The 18631-nt window shown below is 48.4% G+C and overlaps 2 protein-coding genes across 6 annotated transcripts in view; both read left to right on the top strand.

Moving 5' to 3' along the window:
* The window catches only part of MSANTD2 (Myb/SANT DNA binding domain containing 2), a 34549-nt gene extending 29380 nt beyond the window's left edge, over positions 1-5169 (top strand). For all 5 annotated transcript variants that reach the window (XR_013523123.1, XR_013523122.1, XR_013523121.1 and 2 more), the window contains one exon: positions 3632-5169. Coding sequence is in view for 2 of the 5 variants with exons in the window: in XM_002754549.6 (XP_002754595.3) it covers positions 3632-4484 (853 nt within the window). In the remaining 3 variants the exon portion in view is untranslated. The remainder of the gene's footprint in view (positions 1-3631) is intronic.
* A 4228-nt stretch (positions 5170-9397) lies between these two features.
* On the top strand, positions 9398-18330 carry ESAM (endothelial cell adhesion molecule). The gene is made up of 7 exons (XM_002754547.6): positions 9398-9605; positions 13156-13337; positions 14905-15106; positions 15293-15448; positions 16706-16828; positions 17129-17255; positions 17496-18330. Exons 1-7 carry the CDS (start codon positions 9539-9541, stop codon positions 17809-17811), a joined length of 1173 nt encoding a protein of 390 aa, XP_002754593.3. The 5' UTR covers positions 9398-9538; the 3' UTR covers positions 17812-18330.
* The last annotated feature ends 301 nt before the right edge of the window (positions 18331-18631 follow it).

Raw genomic sequence — 18631 nt, 5'->3', positions numbered from 1 at the left:
CTCGGCCTCCCAAAGTGTTGGGATTACAGGCGTGAGCAACCGCGCCTGGCCACATTAGTTGTTTTTATTCAACAAGCCACCACCACCACTTCCCCTTTGCAAATGCTTGTTTCTTTTTCAGAGTCTCTCTTTGGAATCAAAGAATTCCCATTGTCATCTGATTCCATGTCTGGGGAGAGGGTGAGAGTTCAGGGATCAGGAGTTCCCCCAAATTGTGCCCATTATTCCATTCTTCAAAAAAGAAGCTAATGACCCACCTCAGTAAGTTTAAGGCCATTTCTTATTGGGAAGTAGTTATCATCTAAGAGTGTGACATCAAAGTGTACAAAGGAAGCGAAACATTATTGTTGTAAAAAATGAGTTATTATGGCCAGGCACCATGGCTCACGCCTTTAATCCCAGCACTTTGGGAGGCTGAGGTGGGTGGATCATGAGGTCAGGAGTAAATAAGACCAGCCTGGCCAACATGACAAAACCCTGTCTCTACTAAAAAAATACAAAAATTAGCCGAGCATGGTGGCGGGCACCTGTAATCTCAGCTACTCGGGAGGCTGAGTCAGGAGAATTGCTTGAACCCAGGAGGCGGAGGTTGCAGTGAGCTGAGATTGTGCTATTGTACTCCAGCCCGGGCAACAAGAGCAAGACTCTGTCTCAAAAAACAAAACAAAACAAAATACAAAAGTTAGCTGGATGTGATGACACACACCTGTAATCCTAGCTACGCGGGAGGCCGAGGCACAAGAATCACTTGAATCCAGGAGGCAGAGGTTTCAGTGAGCTGAGATTGTGCCAGTGCACTCCAGCCTGGACAACAGAGTGAGACTCTGTCTCAAGAAAAAAAAAAAAGAAAAAAAAAGTGAGTTATTACAAGGCTAGGCACCACCAGTGGCTCATGCCTGTAATCCCAGCACCCTGAGAGGCCAAGACAGGAGGATTGCTTGAGCCCAGGAATTCAAAACCAGCCTGGGCCAGACATAGCTAGACCACCATCTTACAAAGTTTTAAAGTAGCTGGGTATAGTATGTGTACTATGCTATAGGTACAGTGTAGTCCTAGCTACCTCAGAAGGCTGAGGTGGGAGGATTACTTGAGCCCAGGAATTCAAAACCAGCCTGGGCCAGACATAGCCAGACCACCATCTTACAAAGTTTTAAAGTAGCTGGGTATAGTATGTGTACTATGCTATAGGTACAGTGTAGTCCTGGCTACCTCAAGGCTGAAGTGGGAGGATCACTTGAGTCCAGGAGGTCATGGCTGCAGTTTACCATGAATTCCAGCCTGGATGACAGAGCAAGATCCTATCTCCAAAAACAAAAAAATTATTACAAATCTGTACCTTCAGACCCTTATTCTGCAAAAAGAAAGTCACTGGCTTTTTCACTAAAATGTTCTTATCTCTTCCTTATAAACATTCAGGACCTTTAAGGAAGGCCCAGTTGATATAACTAGGAATGAACTCCAATTTCATGGATTTGTTGTCAGCAACCTCAAACCGCTTAAATTTTTCTGGTGATTGGAACTTCAAAAACCAGGAAATGTAACAGACAGTTCTCAGGAATTGTTTAAATAACTTGGTCTAGTTCTCATTGTGTTCCATAGCTTTGAAACGCTGATATGAGTCTTGAGCTCAAATCAGCTTCAGGCTCAGATCAGCAGGGTAGGAAACAGACAGGTTCTGCAGAAATCTCCAGCTAGTGCTGCCTCTCCTTCAGGTTTCAGCTCTCAGGGTGAGGGATTTCTGAACAGGGTCTGGGTAGGCCATTTATTTTCCAGTGCAATAGTTTCTTTAAAACGGTTATTTGCACACTCTGACTATAGCATTAATGATTTAGTGCCATGACAATGCTGAATAAAATAACATGATTTGGACATGGGATTTCTTTTTCTCTATAGGTAGGTATAGTAGGATTAGCTGAACCTAGCTAATCCCCTAGTCTGCTCATTTATTCAACACACGTTTCTCAGGTGCCTCCTATATGTGAGGCATTGGGTCACTTCATTGAACAGAATAGACAAAAATCTCTGCCTTTCATCTCAACTCTTAGCATAGCCCACTGTAAGATTGATAAAACATTTCGAAGAAGGGCAGGGAAAGATGATGGTAGCTATGAAAGATCATTTTCCTCTTAAGCATCGACCTATGCAGAAATACGGTCTGTGTCTTAGCCTCATAAGCACCACAATTAGACATCATAAAACTGGCCAAGTGCTTTTGTGTCCTCTAAGAAGAGGAATAATTCCCCGAGAATGCAGTGATTTCATCTAGATAGCCACTCTGATACTTGAAAGCTTTTTCAAGTATCAAAAGACTGGCAAATTCAGGGCAGTCTCAGTCTTAGCTCCAAGAAGCAGCTGATAACAAAATATTCATTCTTTGCCATCTTGCAAAGAAAGTCAAGGAGAGCAAGAGGACAGACTTGAGAATGGCTATGTGAAGCCTCCCCAGAATGTTCCCAAAGCTCCTCCCCTAGAAGGCATGAGAATGTAACAGGAAAGTCTCAAGGATCCTGCTGCTTCCAAAGCCTCCTTTCAAGAAGCTGTTAGCAAATCAGCATGTACACCCTCCTTCCTTGCCTGTGTGTGATTTATGTAAGTGTGGTAGTTGAGTGTTTTTGTAGGTTAAACCTGTAGTTGGTGTGGAGTGTAGTCGTTTGTTATCAAGTTAATATTTAACAAACCAATCTTCCAGTATCAAAGTTTTGCCATATTGGAGAAACAAACTTTATATAGTTTCATGTATATATAGATTACATGATTTAAGCAGCCTGTAAAATAAAAATAATTTTCCAGAGTTTTTTGTCTTATTCTGTTAGGTATATGAGTCAAAATTGAAATAATTCCTATATTTTTGCTTCCCTTTATAAAGAGTTTCCTAGAACAGTCTCAATTCATTATCTTGGGTGTTTCTCTCTTGAAATCTAAGCCTAATGTGAGGCTTTTCCATCTGAATTCCTAGATTTTAATTCTATGCTAACCTGACTTCTTTTAATTTTGGGAGTAGTAATGAATTTCAGACAAATAGAAAATGTCATTTAAAAAAGATCATTAGTCATAATCAGTTGCACGTTTTCCCACAGCACACATGTATGGGGCAAAAATATTGGACTTTCTGAATTTCCAGGTTAGAAATTAAGCTTTTAATTATTTTAAGTGATACCAGATACTTTTCTAAATACAGCATTTTTCACCTTATTTTGGTAGGTAGTTAGGTCTGAAAGCCATGATAAACATAATAGCCATTTAAAAATGTTATGATCCATAGATTTCTGAAATCCTAAAGTCTAAGGTATTGATACTGATTAAACATGATACAGTGAGGCGACAGAAGTCATGGAAAGCAGTTTCTCATTAATTCTTAGAAACTTGCCAGGGGTGTGTTTCTCTCATATTAATATGGTGATTGTCTAGACTTACACTGCCTAGTACAGTAGCCACTAATCACATGTGGCTATTTAAATGTAATTTTAAACTAAATCTAATTAAAAAATGTAATACCTCACATTAGCCACATTTTAAGTTCTAGTAGCCACCATATTGGACAGCAGATACAGAGCATTTCCTTCACAGAAAGTTCTATTGGACACTGCTGTTCTAGACACTTGAGGAATTTGACTTTTATTTCTCTTTCCAGGAAGAGAGACATCATGCAGAATATTGTACAGATTTTGGAATCAGTACAGTTGAAATGGGAACTTTTTCAGAGCTGGACAGACTTTTCAAGGCTCCATCTTTCTAATAAACTGGCCATTTTTGGAATTGGTTATAACACCCGTTGGAAAGAGGATATCCGTTACCATTATGCTGAGATCAGCTCCCAGGTGCCCCTTGGCAAGCGACTTCGGGAGTACTTCAACTCTGAGAAGCCTGAAGGACGGATCATTATGACCCGAGTGCAGAAAATGAACTGGAAAAATGTTTACTACAAATTTTTAGAGATCACTATTAGTGAAGCTAGGTGCTTGGAGCTGCACATGGAAATTGACTGGATACCCATTGCCCACTCCAAACCAACTGGTGGGAATGTTGTTCAGTATTTATTGCCTGGAGGTATTCCTAAAAGCCCAGGCCTTTATGCCATTGGATATGAAGAATGTATTGAGAGGCCCCTCTCACCCCACATGGAGCAACATTCCCTGGACCCAGGAAAAGAGGGCCGGGTTGACCTGGAAACCCTTTCACCACAAGCCTCATTACAGGTGGAAGTAGAGCCCACCCGAATTATCTATTGCTACCTCGGGATTGCTGAGGTCAGGACTCTGCAGCAGTGCTTATTTTTACATTTCCAAGCAAATACCAAAACCTTCAGCAAAGATTGGGTTGGTATTAACGGGTTTTTGTCTCAGAACTGTATTGTGGATCCCGGAGTTTCCCCCAAATCCATCTATATCAAATTTGTAGAAGTAGAGAGGGATTTTCTTTCCGCCGGCTCTTTAGTTGAGTGCCTGGAAAAAGCCATTGGATACCCCTTAAAATTTAACAACTGAATGTCATCCTTCATAAGGATTTGGGCTCTTAGCTCCTTCTTCTCTACTCACTTCCCATTACCCAGACCACCCCTCATCCAGATGCTGCCATCAGAGTCTTCATGGAAACTCTTTCCTCGATTGGGCCAGTACAACTTCTAAGGAATCATGGTAGACTTTGGCCAGAAAAAAACAGACCTCACCTGCAAATGCTCATTTTGAGCAAGCAAGATATATAGTGAACTTGCATGGTGGGTCAGCTGTTTCTTTTTTAAAAACAGAAAAACAATTTTTAAATGGTTTTAGAGCCCTAATATAAACAAATGTAGGTACATTCCATATTGGACAAAACTTATACTTTGAGTTTCATATGAAATGGAAAAATTGTATTTTTTTCACAATGTTTCATTTTTACACATCTCTATGTCTCTATATAAGTAATATTTACAACCCTGAATAAATAAGCAATAGATAATGGCAAGTTAAATCTTGATTCACAGTTAAAAAGACTGTTTTTCAATATGACCCTTAGCTACTATTGTATATAGTTTAGAGTTTCATTTTTTTCACCAACCAAGTGTTTTGCTATTTCCAATCAGTGTTGCCTGCAAAGACCTTTGTTTCTGTGATGTACCAACTTTACAGTTGTGTTGCCATTTAAACCTTTTTTTAAAAAAAAAAATTAAAGTAATTCCTGGCCTCTTGGCGTAGTAGTTGAGCTTTTTGTAGCAGAGTGTGGCCGCACGGGCAGTGGGGGCCGTGCTCTGACTTTACTGCTAAGAATGAAGAGAAAAAACAGCAGGGTATCTTCACATCCTTTCACTCTATGCCTTGCTGACCAATGTCATCATTTATTGTCAGAGTACCAAAGGTCACTGGACATCTCGTTTTGCAGTTCTTTTAAAAGTGACTAGGATAATCCTTTTGACTAAGTACATGAATTTGTAAGAGTCATTCCTCATCTTTTACACTTAGTGCTCAGGGGCAGCTCTCAAGGAGTACAACTGGAAAATTGATGGAATCTTGTCTCTCAAAAGGATAGAAGAATCCAATAGAAATATCCTTTTTTTGAGGCAGGGTCTTGCTCTGTCACTCAGGCTGGAGTGCAGCAGTGCAATCAAAGCTCAGTGCAGCCTCAAATTCCTTGGCTCAAGTGATCTTCCTGCCTCAAAGCCTTCTGAGTAGCTGAGACTACAGGCTTGAGTGCCATCACGCCAGCAATGTTTTTTTTTATTTCTTTATGCTTTTGGTAGAGACAAAACATATCTCATGTTTTGTTTCCCACTCTATTTGATATGTTTTATCTCTACCAAAACCATAAATAAATTTTATTTTATCATGCTTTGATAAATCATGCTGTTTTCCCCCTGGTTTCAGCTAGTCTCAAACTCTTGTCCTTAAGCAATCCTCCTACCCAAAGTGCTGGGATTACAAGTGTGAGCCACTGGGGCCAAACCAGAAGTATTTTGTTAGGAGTGGGAATTGACAGGTATGAGTCCATTAGGAAGGTAACTGTCATGTTTAGATCTTTCAGAGATTTCTAATGGACCAACCACTACTACTTACAGGTTAGTACTTGTGACTCAGAATCACTTACTAATAGCATAGACAGGGATCTCTTTGATCTCATGGCAGGAACTCGTTAGATTGGTTATTTATCTTTAATGATTTCCCAGCATCTCTCAAGTGTTCTACTTTAAGTGAGCTGCAAATCCAGGTAAGAACTCTCATTCTTCCATTTTTCTATACTACTGAAGATATAGTTACATATTAACAAAAAGTGTTCTTTTCCTGCAACCTGAATGTTCTCAAATCAGTGATTTTTCTCATTCCGATGCCTGTTGGTTAACACTTCATTATTTTTGTAATAACTAGAGAGCTTATAACCAATGAAATGGCTTTTATTTCTGTTATTTGAGTCCAGGGTTATGGAGTTGGTTGTTTTCTGATGAGAGCTGCCAAAAATGAGTACTAGTTTAAGGAGAATGTAAATATCTTGAGAGTGTTTTGAGTATAGCACCTCAAAACACTCCCTGGGCAGCATCTCTAGGCAGAGGCCTGAGGAAATCCTCCTTGAGTTTGCTCTTCTTTGGAACTTAGAATTCTGATCCTAAAGGCTGAGGTACTCTTGACCATCTTGTAGCAATAATCTCATAGTACTCAGTGCTAAATGCTGTAGGAAAAAGTATTATTACCAGGAATACTTCATGGCATCTCTAAAACTTTGCCATTGACCAGTCCCAAAACTAACATGCTTTATGCATTTTTTTTCTGCATCTTCCCATTGTTGTTAGTTGCTTAGCTGGGGCAGAACATTTGGGTAACATTTCATAAAAATGTTTAGACCTACCGAACATTAGTGAGAATGGGCCATTGCTAGACACACTGTGAGTGGCATTAACATAGCAAAGGCTGGATCCAGTAGATGTTTTTACCATTTGTCTTGGAATGGTTGGCTGGGAGAGGACAAGGTTGAGCTTTGGGAAATGGAGGTTTACCAAGAAAGTAGCTTGCTGATACAGTATCTCCAGTCTCTTTGTCCAGAACAGTCTAGAAAAGATAGCAGGAGGACAGATATGAGCATTGCCAAAAATAAGAAATGGACTATTTAGACCTTAATGAAGCCTTATAACAGATTCAAGTGGGACAGAGAAAGTATATTCAAATGTAAAAATAAATATTAGGAAATACTTTGGAAACCTAAGATGAGGTGTGATTGGAAGAAACATGAATGGCCTGCAAGTTTCTAACATGAAGCTATGAACTTAGCTCTTGCACAGATATTTATGTAAGCAGTTCCCAGGTGGCACACAGATCATCTGTTTGCATTCATGATTTACACTAGGGTGAAGAGCAATCCACCCTCAAGTGCATCTTGGTAAAAATTTTCAGAAAGTAATGGAGCTGTTATGCTAACTTCTGCTACTTGACTGCCTCAGGGTCAGAAGAAAGAAATAGCTGAAATAGGAGACAGTAAGGAAAATTATTTAGGGTCAAAGAATCCTGAAGAGACTGCCCCTGTGTCACATGGAGACATTCACTGCCTGTAAATCATTAGTTGCTGCTTTTCTTCCCATGTCACAAGTAATTTGGGATCTGAATTCTGAAGGAAAAGTTAGCTACAGGGAATGACTGTTGAGGCTACACCTTATGTAGCCACCTGATCAGGATGAACAAAGCCTGTGTGATTAGATACTTGGTGTTTCTGGGTTAGAACCAAAAGACTTTACTTCCTCTCTTGGAAGGAGTTACTTGGGGTGACTTGTCTGGAAACGAAGGAGAGGGGTGTTTACAAGAGATGGTTCCCAGTGCAGACTAAAGCCAAGAAAAATTTGAGTGTGATGGATAGGAAAATCAAACCAACAACCCCAACCCCACCGCACAATCTGCTTGGCAAGTTCAAGTTTGTAGTTCCCTGCACAAGAGCGTGAGACTGGCAGGTATCTCTTCCTGTTGTCTTTGCTGCCACTGAGCTGCCAAGTACTAGATTCCAGGGTTTGCATGAGCAACTTCATGTTTGCGTAGGCATTTCTCCAACCCACTGCATGGCAGGTATTTGAGGAGGAGCCAGGCAGGTCACACTAGGAAGAAGCAGCCGAGAGTGCGTATGAGGCACTGTATAGAAAAAGATCTTGTGTACAGTATTTGCACAACTATGTGCAGTAAATGGAATCCCACAGCCCTGGCTGCTTTTCTTCTCAGACAGCTCTGCCCGCAGAGCAGGTAGCGCCAGGAATTCGTCGTTATGCATTCTGCCCTCAGTGACCTTTGCTGGGTGGTTGAGCTGTGCTGGGATGTTTCAAGCATCTTTTGTGTGTTTGTGTGTATGTGTGTGTGTGCTATTGGACAGAGAAGCAAGAACAGGTGCGTGCCTTGCTGTAAGGGAGGGGCGGCCGCCAGAGGGCGCAAAGGTGCCTTTTGACCGAATGGCACGGGGAGGGGGGCGTTAAATTCAAATCACAGCGAACATGAGCTAGTCTCGAGAATTAAAGGATCTGCGCGTACCTGAGCCTTTCACTGCGGGAATGGGAGGCACTGAAGATTCGGGGAATAAAGAAGAAACGGAGGGACTGTCCTGCCTACCTTCCCGCAGCTGCCCCTCCCCAGTCAGCTTCAGGCCCGAACGCCGCTCATTTCGGGGGCTAAGCGGGGAGCTGCACGGGCGTTGCCTCAGTTTCCCGCTCGGCTCCTGGGGCTATCTTGTGACAACCTTCGCTGCTTGGAATATGAGGCCGGTTGTTGGAGTAATTCTCCATGCTGGGTTGTCGGGGTCTGCGGAACTCAGCGTTCCTTTTTCCTGCCCGCAGGTGAAAATTCCCTACGCCGCCAGCTAGAGCTGTCGTGTCCCGGGATGTCCTGGGGTCCCGCAGGGCTTCTGCCGTCACCCTTGCTGCGGCGCTCCAGTGGCCTCGCAGCCCCCTCCTTCCACAGATCCCGCGGGCGGCTGTCGCTCCCGCCTCTCCCTGCGACTGTAAAACGCTGCTCTCCCTCTTCCTCCTTCAGGAAGGCTCCCCTGGTTGGGCCGGGGCCCCGGCATCCCCAAGCTTGGAGCGGGTTGTTGGAGGCAGGGCCCTGGAGCTTTTACAAGTCAAGGATCACTGGTGGTTCCGACTTCGGATAGTCCCCAAATTTCCCACCCTTCCTGGTCACCTTATCCCACCCCGGTGGAAGGGGAGGGTACGGTGCAGGATAGTTCTGGAACCTCCTCTTCCCCCTCCACTCCCTGGCTGGCTCTCGGGGTATCACGACTCACCCCACCCCTCCCTCCGTCCTGACCTGGGGGGTGGCATCCCGCTGTCCTCTTGCTGAGGGCGCCCCCCAGCGGCGGACCCCGCGCGCCCCGCCCGGGAGGACGGCGACCTCTCCGCCCCCTCGAATGCCCCGCCCCTCTGTCGCCCTTGGGTCCCCACCCCGCCACCGGCACACAAGCACGCAGACTTGGGCTGGAGCCGCCCTGGGTGTCAGCGGCCCGGCTCCCGCGCACGCTCCGCTCACGCGGTGGAGCAGCTTCGGCACCTGCGGGTCCCTGTATCCCGCAGCTGTCGCCCCTGACTCCGTCTGGGCCAGGGAGGGCCATGATTTCCCTGCCCAGGTCCCCGGTGACCAACTTGCTGTTTTTGTTCTTGGGGCTGAGTATCCTCGGTGAGTGAAACCCGGACCTGGAGGGGACTTGGGATGCGGGAGAGGGTGAATTCGACCCTGAGGGAGAACTTTGGGCACTGCTGCGGAACTAGGTCCCATTACGCTCCCTCTTCCCCTGACCTCCCAACCCCACCCCAGGGCATCACTGGCGGGCGCAGACTTTTCTCCGCGCTTCGGCGGGTACGGCTCCCAGTTTGGGTGTGAGAGGGATTGGGGAGGGGGAGAAGATAAGGGCATCTCGCGAAAGACCTGGATACCTCTGGGGTGAGTTATTGGAACCATTCTTCTCCCTGTCTACTCCCCACCCCCACCCAGCAGAGCCGGATGAGCTGAGCCGCTAGATGAGACACTGGCTAAAGAGCTTAAGGACTTAACTCTAGCCCCCTCTCATCCCCGACCCCACACACAAGCTGATGAGGAAGATCCCCCGGGGGAATTCCCCTGGTCCCCAGGCTTGACACACGTACTTCGGGTCAATTCCCCAGCACAGATCCTCTCTCTTGCCCCCTCCTGCTTCCTACCCTGGGAATTAAGGGAGGTGCCCCCAAAGGACGACCGTGAGGTCATTTGGGACACAGGAAATGGCAGAAGGGTTCAAATGCACAGAGAAGCAGAATTGTGACATCCCCACTCCAGGTTCGCCACCCCTATTGGTTCTCAGAGCCAAAGGGACAAGGGGAAACTGGGAGGAGGGTGTCCAAGGGTCAGAGAGGAAGGGAACCTCCTTGGAGAAAGTGCTTGGGAAGTGTTGGAGGCCTCCAGGGACGCTGGCTTCAGCTGGAGTTGGGGTGGCTCAGAATTCTATCTGGGAGAGAAGGACCAGCAGGACTAGGCCTTTTGAGCTGTTTCACTTGCTTTCCGTCAGGCTTTCTTGCTATCCCCCTTCAAGGATGTTGAATGGTGGTGAAGGGTGGGTTTGGCCATATTTAACTCATTGCTCGGGTTGGAGGATGTCAGACAAGTAAGGCCTGGAGAGATGTAGAATGAAATTCAGCCACAATGATGGGGACTGAGATGAAGATCACCAGTGTCCCCTTTAGCCTGTTCTGTGCCCCACAGCTGTTGGGACATGCAATATTACAGTTCTTGGACAAAGTGAGTTTCAAGAACAGTCCCCCAGGCCACACCAAAGCCAGTGATGCCTGCTCCAGGATCCCTCAAACTTCTCATTCCCAGTTTACCAACTTCAACTTCTCTGTTCCTTCTGCATTCCACCCCAACGCTATCCCTCTTCCTTGCGGGGGGGTGGTGGTGGTAGAGGCTGGGGGGAATCTCTGAAGCAAGGAAGGACAGTTCAAGTTGGCTGCGTGCTATCTCAGGCTTCACATACTGCTCATCTACAACCCTTTGTCCTACCCCAGCTTTGAGGCTCAATTTGTCGCACTGAAGACCTATACTCAAAAGTTCTATTGGCCCCCACCCCCCAAGGGTTGCCTAGCTCCCGCCAGCCACTCGAGGGTTAATGGCACTGGTGACCGCGGGGCAATGGGCAGGCGCCCGCTCCACTCCTCTGGGCTCTTGGGGAGGCTCTCCCGCTCAGCTTGCTCCTCGGAGGCTCAGCGCTGCTGCCCCTGGGGCGTGAGAAGCCCGCGGGGGGGGGTTTCTCAGAGAAAGAGAGAGACTAAAAATAGTAGCCCTGGGGAGCGGACCCATTTCGCTCTCCTTCGGCCCCTGCCGGCTCCCTCACTCTGGTCTCCGAGAGGGCTGTGGGCCGGAAGGGTCCCTTTCTTGAGCTGTCCCTGTGTCCTTCGCTCAGACCCAACCAGCCTCCTTTTCTCACCCAGTGGCTCCTTGGACCCTGGGACCAAAAAAAAAAAAAAAAAAAGACCAGTTGGGGGGCTTTCGAGCCAGCAGACACCAAGGACAGGGCAGAAAAGTCTCAGGCCCTCTTCTGTTCCTAGTTTCTGACAGTGCGAAGAGCAGGGAGCCCATGCCCAGACCCCAGTGTGTCCATTACAATCTCTTTCAACCCTCCTCTACCTTCTGTAAAGTGGAATTTAAAATGTGGAACTTGGGGAGGACGCTGGTGGTCCCCAAGGTGAAGGAAGCTCGCACCCCTTCCAGGCCCCAGGCAGTTTCCTGGCGGAAACCATTTCTGCCCGCTTTGTCCGCTCCGTCCGTGTGTGTCGCAGGAAGGCTGAGGGAGAGCCCGCACCACCCGCAGGCAAGGCCCCGGCGTGCTGGGCCTCGGCAGAATGGCCAGTGGGCAGGGCCCCCAGGGGGCGTCCAGTTCCTTGAGGCGGGGATTGTTTTCTCCCGTAGAGCCTCCGGTCTAGCAGCTCCCCGCTTCATTGTCTCCTGCCTTATCACTGGGTACAAATTTCCTGCCCAGACCACAGGGATCCTCCAGGAAATGGGAAGGGGGTTGCTAAGAAGGCCAAGGAACAGAGGTGGGAGTTCTGTACAGCGCAGCCGGGAAGCGGTGGGGGTGGCGTGCATCCTGGCCGGATCAGCTCCCAGCCCTTAGAGGCCTTCAGCCTGGCTCTGAGCGCGCGAGGGCGGAGAGCCGGGTCTGGCTGCGGCCTCTTCCCGCGGCGTTGGCCGCCTGCTCGCCACGCGGAGGTGGCGTCTTCAGCTCCGAGGCAGAGCGCCGAGGCCTGCAGGGAGTAGGGCCCTGGACGAGGATGGCCAGCATCCTCAGGCCGTGCGCAAGCCCAGGGTTATTCCCCAAAGGGCTTAGCAGTTGGCTGCCCTGTTGCTTCTCCGAAGGGAAAAGGCTGGGTATTTCTGGACACTGTGGTGCAAACGATAGCCCCTCCTTGAAACCTACGCCCGGGTCCACCCCCTGAACGCCGGACACACTCAGGGGAGGCTCTATACTTGTCCAGATCGCTGTTCGCGCTGCCTGTAATTCCCTGCCACCCGAGAGGCCTCTGCCTAGATTGCCCCGACTCCAGAAGGGCTCCCAGGTGCTTTCTGGGTTTCAACCCTCCGTTTTCCCAGGGAAGCCCGCCGTTGGGATTGTGCCGGAGGGCAGGGAGCACCACATTCACTGGGTCAGGCTTGGGAGCTAGGCCGCTCTGCCCTCTCCAGCTCCCGGCGAGTTCAGAAGGAGCCACAGGGTTAATCGGTAACCAGGCGTCCTCCCAACCCCTTCGCTCATAGAGAAGTAGGTAGTGAGGGACCCTGGTGGTCCTGAGCAGCATCGCTACTCTCCCTTGGCTCCCGCTCAGGAAAACTGGGGAAGCCAGTGGGCTATGTGGAGCATATAACAGAAGCTGCCGATCTTCCCTTTCTCCTGACATCTTCCCCTCCTCACTGGAAATCTGCCCCACGCCTCTGGATGCGAACAAATGTGTAGAAATGTGTCCCCATCCCCGCTACAACCGTAGAGGCCGACGATGGAGAGAGGAAGCTGTGATGAAATGAGGCAGGACACTGAGCCAGTGGTCCCTGGGCACCCCTTGAGGCCTCCCGGGGCCGGACCCCGCACGGTTCCTCCTACCCGTTTGCGCAACTTTCCTCATTCTCATGTGGAGCCGCGTGGGCAGGGTCCACGGGCGGAGCTGGGAGCCCGTACGGGGCGCTCACGCCTCGCTCTTGTCTCCAGCGCCCCCCTCGCGCGCCCAGCTGCATCTGCACGTGCCCGCCACCAAGTTGCAGGCGGTGGAGGGAGGGGAAGTGGTGCTTCCAGCGTGGTACACCTTGCAAGGGGAGGTGTCTTCAGCCCAGCCGAGGGAGAAGCCCTTTGTGATGTGGTTCTTCCAACTGAAAGAAGCAAATGAGGAACAGGTGAGGGAGGAACATCTCTCAGCCAGAGGCCTGTTGCTCCCAGCGGGGTTGTAAGGAAAGAGCTGGTAGCAGTGGGAGGGGTGGCGAGGGAATGGGGGCTGGGTAATGCGGGCGGGGAAGGAGTTTCAGGGAAGAGCAGAAGTCCTCACCAGTTCAGTTTTTGTTCTGATATTGGGGACTTCCCAGTTATCTTTTGCCCAACTTTTCCTAAAATTCCAGGACACAAAACACCGTAAAAGTGGAGAGGCATTTTACTTGGTTATGGAGGAAAAAGGAGGAGAGGAAGAATGGAAGTTAAGGGCTGAGAAAAGCTTAGGGGAAGTAACATACACGACTTGTAAAAGTTAGCATATTTCTGGCCGAACGTGGTGGCTCATACTTTTAAACTCAGCACTTTGGGAGCCTGAGAAAGGCAGATCACTTGAGGCCAAGAGTTGGAGACCAGCCTGGCCAACATGGTAAAAACCCATCTCTACTAAAAATACAAAAATTAGCCGGGTATGGTGGTGTACACCTGTAATCCCAGCTACTTGGGAGGCTGAGGAAGGAGAATCACTTGAACCCACAAGGCAGAGGCTACAGCAAGCCAAAATCGAGCCACTGTCTACCTGGGTGACAGAGTGAGACTCTGTCAAAAAAAAAAAAAAAAAGCATATTTCTGTTTTCACATTCTCTGCTTTGAATACTGTTGAGTCACAGGCCAATTCTCTTCCCAAATGATCCTTATCTGTCACCTTGTCCCTTTATACCACCTTGAGAGCCAAGGGGCCATCTCCTCCCACAATCTCCCATCCATCCAAATAGAGATTTACCCAGAAGAGAATGAAACAATGTTTAGGAGCCACTGAAAACTGTTCAAGGAAGACGTTTGGGTTTTGTTGAAACGGTGTCTCATTCTGTTGCCCAGGCTGGAGTGTAATGGTGCAATCTTGGCTCACTGCAGCCTCTACCTCCCCCACTCAAGTAATCCTTCCACCTCAGTCCCCTCAGTAGCTGGGACTGCAAGCACACGCCACCATGCCAGCCTAATTTTTGTATTTTTTGTAGAGACTGTGTTTCACCATGTTGCCGAGGCTGGTCTCAAACTCTTGGACTCAAGCAATCCACCTGCCTCGGCCTCCCGAAGTGCTCACAGGCGTGCTCTAACATGCCCAGCCTCATTTGACACTTAAAAAAAATGTTTTAAATATTTTTTCCTCGAAGATTCCTCCCCTATTGTGTAAGTTTCAGGTCTTGCAAACCTGGATCTACCCCAGCAGTCTGAGTTGCTTGCATCCATACCTCCTACCTACATTGTCCCTACTCCCACTGTCATGTCACCTTTCTAAACACCGCAACTGGGAGATGAGACAGTGCACAGGAACCAAGAACGGTTCTGGTGAAGAGGACCCCGGGGCAGCAAGAGGGGACTAGGGACAAAAGGTGCATGGGGAGCTGGTTCAGGTTAGAAGAATGGGTGCACGTGAGGGGCATTTGGAGAACGCCAGTTGGGGGAGGGAGATTGGCTGAGCCTGCGGTACAGTATATACATGAAGTAATAACGGGGATGTGTTATGCCCCATACCAGGTGTTGGCCTACATCAATGGGGCCACAACAAGCAAACCTGGAGTATCCCTGGTCTACTCTATGCCCTCCCGGAATGTATCCCTGCGGCTACAGGGTCTCCAGGAGAAAGACTCTGGCCCCTACAGCTGTTCTGTGAATGTGCAAGACAAAGAAGGCACCAATAGGGGCCACAGCATCAAAACCTTAGACCTCAATGTACTGGGTGAGTGAGAAGCACAGACTTCCGGACCCCTCCCCACCCTCACCGGGAGGTCTGGCAGGTCTCTCTCCTAAATGGCTGAGGGAAAGAGTTAGGGGAGGGACAAATGGAGCGACAGAAGGGTGTGGGGAAGAGGGAGAGGATCAGTGGGTCTCCTGGTGTGGTTTTAATCAGTCTCCCCTTCCCCAGTTCCTCCAGCTCCTCCATCCTGCCATCTCCTGGGTGTGCCTCGTGTGGGGGCCAACGTGACTCTGAGCTGCCAGTCCCCGAGGAGTAAGCCCGCTGCCCAATACCAGTGGGATCGGCAGCTCCCATCCTTCCAGACTTTCTTTGCACCAGGGTTAGGTGAGGACACTTCTGGAAACAGCCAAGACTGAGGCTGGAGAAGGGGAAAGATGAGAGGTACCACAGGGACTGGGGTGAAAAGGGGAGCCAATGCTAACAAGTACTGGGAAGGAGAAGGAGAATGTGGGAGAATGGGGGACGGAGAAAGATGCCCTGCCAGGGCAGGTATTGTGTTAGGTGCATTCATTGTGCGTACTATCAAGAAAGAAGCTCTACAGCTGGAGTGTCTGTTCAAATTCCAGCTCTTCTAGTGACTAGCTGTGTGTGACTTGCTGCCTTCGTTCCTGAATTTGTAAAATGTGGAGTTTATACACACCAGCTTGAACTCATTAGTGTGACTTGAACACACCAGTTATACAAAATATTTTAGGGATAACTCTAACATTTTTAATATGAAGTATTTGATGATTTTAGATAATTATTTTATCAATTTTCTAGGTGTGGCAATGCTATTGTGGTGATATGGAACAATCTACCCCCTTTTTTTTTTTTTTTTTGGAGATTTATGCTGAAGTATTTGCTTTAAAATGCCTAAGTAAAAGAAAGAAAATAAATATGGTCAAAAGCAAATGTTGGATTTAGGTTGTGGGAATATGGATTTTCATTTTGCCTCTCTTTCTACTTTTCACATGACCATTTTTATAATAGGAGCTTTTTCTTTTTTAAAACAACCTTTATTACCTCACAGGTTTGTTGGGAAATTGTGGTAAGTTTGTACATGTAAAGAATCTAGAGCAGTCTTTGGTGCAGAGTAAGCAGCCAATAAACGTTAACTGTCATAATGATTAGTCTGTGTAGTCCTTCCAACACCATCAGGGAGGTCATCTTGTCCCAGTTTTACAGACGAAGAAACTTAGACCCTCAGATATCAAGTAACTTGCTTAAAGTCAGTCCCGTGGCCTGTTCTGGAACCCACGTGTGCCTGTTCCTACCCCAATGTTCTTTCTCTCTCATCATGCTGTCTTGGCAAAATAAAAGTAAAAAGGGTGTTTTGGCTTTCTGAGCATTACTTTCTCTGTAGCCTCCTGTCAGATTTCCACTGGGGGCAGTGAATGAGGAGTGAATGGAGAGGGTATTGCGCTAGCCAGTCTGCAGCTGGGAGCCAATCCCAGCTGTCACACCTTTCCCCCTCTTCAGAGAATAGATAAGCTATGACTCCCAGCGGGTCAAAGGGGACAATCCAGAGAAGGGACAAGATTTTTTTTTTTTTAAATAGGAAAGAGGGTCCCTGGACTGATGGATAAATTGTGTCCACAGATATCATCCGTGGGTCTTTAAGCCTCACCAACCTTTCCTCTTCCATGTCTGGAGTCTATGTCTGCAAGGCCCACAATGAGGTGGGCACTGCCCAGTGCAATGTGACCCTGGACGTGAGCACAGGTCAGTGAGGGGTAAGTGTGGTTAAGAAGAGTGGTCAACAGTGGGAGAGAGGTTGCAAGAGGGGAGGAAGCCTGTCTGCTGAGGCCTCTCATTGCAACAGGGCCTGGAGCTTGCCCTGGTCAAATGTTTATACAAATATTTGGTCAGTGACTGGCCATTTCCTGCTTGACAGCCATCCCTCTCCTTGACAGGGAAAAAGAGAGAATGTATATGGTGGCAGGTGGGGTCGGGGGAGTGGGATTGGAGAGATGTGGGAACGCCTCAGCTGGGTGTTCCCCTCTGACACGATGCCTTTTCCAGGGCCTGGAGCTGCAGTGGTTTCTGGAGCTGTTGTGGGTACCCTGGTTGGACTGGGGTTGCTGGCTGGGCTGGTCCTCTTGTACCATCGCCGGGGCAAGGCCCTGGAGGAGCCAGCCAATGATATCAAGTAAGTGTTCCTGGTCTCTGCTGCAGTGGGGTCTCTCCCAGCTCTCCTCACAGAGTCTGAGAATTCAGGCAGCTCTCATCTATTGGAAGGAGGTGGGCAGTGGCTGAAACATTCCTGTGGGCAGGTTTTAAGGGAGAGGGAAAGGAGTACTGAAGTGTGCAGGGAAAGACAGAATATAAGACCACTCTCTCCTCCTTCCCTGTCTCACTTCTGACCTCTTGTTGCTTCTTTGATGACTAGGGAGGATGCCATTGCTCCCCGGACCCTGCCCTGGGCCAAGAGCTCAGACACAATCTCCAGGAATGGGACCCTTTCCTCTGTCACCTCTGCACGAGCCCTCCGGCCACCCCATGGCCCTCCCAGGCCTGGTGCATTGACCCCCACGCCCAGTCTCTCCAGCAGGGTCCTGCCCTCACCAAAACTGCCCACAACAGATGGGGGCCACCCTCAAGCAGTATCCTCCATTCCTGGTGGGGTTTCTTCCTCTGCCCTGGGCCGCATGGGTGCTGTGCCAGTGATGGTGCCTGCCCAGAGTCAAGCTGGATCTCTGGTGTGATGACTCAGCCAGTCATTGGCTAAAGGATTTGGGGTCTCTCCTTCCTATAGGGGTCACCTCTAGCACAGAGGCCTGAGTCATGGAAGAGTAGTCACACTCCAGACCCTTAGTCCTCTATCCCTACCTCTCTTTACTGTGGCAAAACCGTCTGAGTAAGACCCAAGTGTCCAGGAGATTGCAGAAGAGGGAGAAGTGGATCTGGAATTGGGAGGAGCCTCCACTGCCCCCTACACCATCACTTCTCCCTGTGAAGCCAGATGCTGAAATTAGCTACTCACCAAGGGCCCTGGCAGAGACTGCCAGTCATCTAGTCTCCCAGGCCTCCTTGATCTGTACCCCACCCCTATCTAACACCACCCTTTGCTCCCACTCCAGCTCCCTGCATTGATATAACCTGTCCGGCTGGCTTGACTAGGTTTTACTGGAACAGAGGATAGGGAATGTATTTTTAAAACTAACATGAAATGTGTGTGTTTTCATTTGCAAATTTCAATAAAGATGCATTGTGTTTGTATGGGATAAGAATCAAGTTGCCTTTTCAAACTAAGAATTCTAGAAGTTGAGCTTCCGGATAATGCAAAGCAGACCCCTTCCCAAGCTGTGTACCCAGGAGGGCTTCTCCCCACAGGATCAGAGCAGCTCTTCTGGTGTTTAGAAGGGTCCTTGTTTGTCCCCTGGAGAAGGGGAGGAGACCCTAAGCTACTCTAAGCAGTAGGGGGTGGAGTTAGTATGCTTTGGAGCTACAGCTTGAGGGGTGCTGAGGGGTACGTGTGCCTCACCTGCTTCCTTTTCAGGGACAGGGCAGAGGAAGCTCACTTGG

The sequence above is a fragment of the Callithrix jacchus genome, chromosome 10 (assembly GCF_049354715.1).
Source record: "Callithrix jacchus isolate 240 chromosome 10, calJac240_pri, whole genome shotgun sequence".
Taxonomy (NCBI): Eukaryota; Metazoa; Chordata; class Mammalia; order Primates; family Cebidae; genus Callithrix; species Callithrix jacchus.
Note: the sequence above shows the minus strand (reverse complement) of the source record. Positions and strands in the feature narration are given on the sequence as shown.